This window comes from Myotis yumanensis, unplaced genomic scaffold (genome assembly GCF_028538775.1).
Source record: "Myotis yumanensis isolate MYYU_CA2020_CCGP unplaced genomic scaffold, mMyoYum1.0.hap1 SCAF_1, whole genome shotgun sequence".
Taxonomy (NCBI): domain Eukaryota; kingdom Metazoa; phylum Chordata; class Mammalia; order Chiroptera; family Vespertilionidae; genus Myotis; species Myotis yumanensis.
This window is the reverse complement of record NW_027223752.1, coordinates 79,773,207-79,777,603: the sequence shown is the minus strand read 5'-3', so window position 1 is coordinate 79,777,603 and position 4,397 is coordinate 79,773,207. Positions and strand designations below refer to the sequence as shown.

Sequence of the window (4,397 nt, the reverse complement as noted above, 5' to 3'; positions counted from 1 at the left end):
TTCTGTTTCCATATGACATATACAGGAATATTAATACAGTGAAGCCTAGTACAAATACATGATTTATGACAGGTCTGGTAAGATCTTATTTATTACTTGCTTCATTAAAACCCATCTCTAAATACTAGTATATTCCAGGAAATATAGGCAACATATTTGTTTCTCAAATTTACTCAAGACTCTTAACCTCCTATAATTTTATATCACCATATGTACTGCACATATATCGATTCTAGTTCTTGAGAGGCTGTCTTTGACCAAATCTCACAATCCTCAGCAGTTTTCTCAGGGCCTTCTTTATTTCCTTATTCCGGAGGCTATAGATCAAGGGATTGAAAAATGGAGTTAACACAGAGTAAAATAAAGTCACAATTTTCTGAATCCCTGCTGGATTGCCTGCTGTTGGGCTCACGTACATCACCATGATAGAGCCATAGAACAGGGACACCACGGCCAGGTGGGAGCCACAGGTGGAGAAGGCCTTCTGCCGGCCTTCTGCTGAGGGAACCTTCAGCACAGCTATGATCACAAGGGCGTAGGAGCCGGTAATGAAGAGGAAGGTGGAGAAAATCAGGACCGAGTTAAAGACGGCACAGGTGATCTCAGTGGCAGGAGCTGGCACACAGGACAACTTCATAAGGGGTCCTGGGTCACATAAAAAATGATCAATAATGTTGGGGCCACAAAAAGGAAGCTGGGAGATGAGATAAACTGGGAGGAGAAAACAGGAGAAGCCACACACCCAGCAGTAGGCTGCCATTCTGATGCAGCGTGGAACTGTCATGACAGTGGGGTAGTGCAGGGGCCTGCAGATAGCAAGGTACCTGTCAAAGGCCATGGCAGACAAGAAGAAGGTCTCAGTGGTGCCCATGGAAAAGAAGAAGTAGAACTGTAGGAAGCAGCCAGAGAAGGAGATGGTGCTGGTCTCAGAGAGAAAGTTAGCTAGCATATTGGGGACAGTAGAAGTGACATACCAGATCTCCAGGAATGAAAAATTGGCCAGCAGGATGTACATGGGTGTGTGGAGATGGTGGTCCCACAACACTGAACAGATAATGCAAAGGTTTCCAATGAGTGTTAGGACATAGATCACAGAGAAGAGTGAGAAGAGGAGGACCTGGATCTCCCAAGTACAAGGGAATCCAAGAAGAATGAACACACTCACAGGGTCAGAGTGATTATTCCTTCCCAGGTCTTTCATTTTTTTTCTCTCCTAAAATTGCAATAACAAAACATTGCCATGTCACAAATTACTCTACAGAAATTTTCTCATTAAGATGTTCTCTGCATTTCTTTACAATTCAGTCAGCACCATAGTTTTAGATTGCTTTAAAGATTTTTCAGCATTCTTTGTCCTAATGTGATGCCAGTAGTGGGAGAAAATAAAAAACTTGGGGGTGGGTGGGTGCTTGTTACAGCCTTACCATTGTGATCACCATGCCCATAATGGTCCATTAAACACCCGCCTTTGTTTGGTATCTCAATACTACATAAAATAAAGTAGATGCTCTCTTGCCATTCAGAGGCTTTTAAACTAATTCAGAAACATCAGTCTGGGCCCACCATAGGGAGGTTCAAACAATTGTACAGTTTAAGCTCTGTGTTAATAGAAGAAAACATTGCAAGAATGAATAGCCATAAAGAAGAGTTTGTTTACAATTGTAATTTTTAATGCTATCACATGCATAGTTTCTTATAGGGTTTCTTTCTATGTAGTATTAAGAATGTTGGAAAAGATATAAGGAAATCACTTTTAATCAATGATTGTTTACAGTAAGGTCAATTCCAACATTTGTGTGTCCTCTTATTTGGAAAGATTCCATGAAAGAAATTCCACAATTTGCATTTCCATTGTTAATTTCTCTCAGTGTTTAGTGACATACACACAATTCTATAAAATACTCTTTACTTTTACATTGGTCCTCTTTGCAATTAAAATCTTGTTGCTGAAGAGGAGTAAGCTTCATGCACTGTCCCCTTAAATAAACATTTTACATGAAATTGGTGTGAATGAGTGAGGTCCAGACTACAAACCAACATGGTTCTTTTTTAACTGAAATTCACCTTAACTACAGTACACAGGCTTCAGTCCTCAGTTGAAATTTATCAGATACTCGTAAAATACCTCGTGACAATATCTACATTTTGCCACATGGAGCAAACAAAATAAAACTACAGTGTTACATCATTAAAAGCACTCTGGGATTTGAATTACATTACTGTCCATGGACTACTTATTCTCATTTCTCTCTCTCTCATATATATATATATATATATATATATATATATACACACACATATACACATATACACATATACATATGTACATATATGTATATACTAGTATATGCACATACTATATAATATATATATGCTATATATATATTATACACACACACACATTATCTGAGGCTCCTATGTTAGAGTTCCTCCTGGTTTGCCTGACCTATAAATGTGTTTTGTAGGACCTAATCCCTGATATTTTCCTTCTCCTACTATGCTCTCCCTGTATGTGATCTGTCATCTAGCCCTTCACATAAAAACCATCCATGCGGGATGAAGTCAAATTTTGTCTCCCTACCTATGAAGTCTCTTCTGCCACCTGAATTTATCCACCAAATTTCTTACTCAACATCTCCGTTTGGAATATAACGTAACTAAAACACAATATGCCCATTTCTAAACTTTTGATTCTTCCAACCTCAAACTGATTGATTCTTACTGCTTTGCCACATCATTACATGGCACCTCCATTTGCTCAGGCCACAAACGTTGGCTACGTCTTTACCACCGCTCCCAGTAGCCTACATCAGCACCATAAACAAACCCACTAGGCTTCATGTTCAAAACATTCAGAATCTGAATAGTTTTTAGCAGTCCCATCAGCTTTCACCATGAAATCCTCAAACTACTGCCAACACCTCTTAAGTTACCTATTTCCATACTTACATATTTAGAGACTGTTACCTGCATAGTACCTAGATGGATAATTTAAAAAATCTGATGTCAATTACTTGCTTTCAATCTTTTAAACACACTTAGGATAAGTCCCAAATTCCTTACCCTGTCCGTACAGACAATGAGTCCTTCCTCCATGCCCTCATTTCTTACCACTTTTCCTTCTTCAGCTGCTGATACTTGACTGTGCTAAGTGTGGCCCATTCCAATGCCTGTAGTGTCTCTCTCTTCCTCACTAATACTCACATGCCTTAATTGGCCTTATTCAGATTTCTGGTAAAAATCAGGACTCAGAGAGGCCCTCCCTAGTTTAGCCCATCTTTGCTACCCTGTTTTCCAATCCTGCTTTAGTTTTCTTCAAAGCACCTATCACTACATGGCATTGTATTATACACTTAGTATGTATTTTTGGTCTCAATCACCTGGAAATAAGAGGAGAGGAACATTTTTTGCTCATTGAATTATTCCCAGAATCCAGGACAGCGTCTGGTATATTACAGGTATTTATTAAATATTTGTTTTCTTAATCAATGAACATGCCCTATATGCTTGTTCTCAGGGGAAAAAAGGGAAAAAAAAAAGAATACAAAGATTGAAATCTCCAGTTTGCTAACGAAAACAAACAAGCAACTCCCTCTCCTCAAACAAAAATAAGTAAAAAGAAAAGCAAGGTAACAAGGACTTTGCTAGGGGCTACACCTCAGTCTAAGTAAACAGGAGGGTATCCATGACAGGGGCCTACTTCAGGCAATGCTGTCCAAGCTACCTCTCTCTCTGAATCACTTCATCTTTCTTTGTGTCCCCTTTATCTACTCTACTTTGTGCTCCATGCTTTCTTACTGTTGCTACATTATAATCATGCTCTAATGGTGTGTAAGTGTGTTATGTATACACACTGCTTTTTGCTGTCTTCTGTCTGTATCTATAACTGGTTGTTCATATCTTTAAATATTCTTATTAAATGCTTTTATAATCTTTTCCTCTTATTTTAAATAGGTAAGTGAACTGTTTTAGATTGCTCTCTCTTAAAGAACATGTGGGTATAGTCTGTAACTGACATTTATTTCCCATGTAGCTAGCCAATGTGCTTTAATAGAAAAATGTTCTCTTATTGCCTAGTATTTTCTTCTGCCCCATATTCAGAGTTAGGAAATCTGGTATATGTGACTTGAATAAGTAATAAGTTATAGAATAAAGTTGTCATTCCACAAATTTTCCTGGCTTATGTGGTTTTTGGTTCAGTTAATATCTGAAGTCAAGTAAAATATTGTTATTTTTATTAAATATATTTACTTAGATATTTATAAATAAAACACATATAACAACATTTATTGAGACCAGAACTGATTCTAGAGACTATGTTATAAAGTTGAGAATCTAATCAACTTCTAATATAGGAAAGCTAATTTACATTTTTTTCGATCTTAGACTAACTTTAT

At 37.6% G+C, this 4,397-nt stretch overlaps 1 protein-coding gene across 1 annotated transcript; it reads right to left on the bottom strand.

Annotated features, from left to right (window-relative positions):
* Positions 1 to 232: 232 nt before the first annotated feature.
* On the bottom strand, positions 233 to 1,201 carry LOC139006091 (olfactory receptor 11H6-like). Its single transcript, XM_070408659.1, has one exon. The coding sequence runs from the start codon at positions 1,199 to 1,201 to the stop codon at positions 233 to 235; it is 969 nt and encodes a 322-aa protein (XP_070264760.1).
* Positions 1,202 to 4,397: the final 3,196 nt, after the last annotated feature.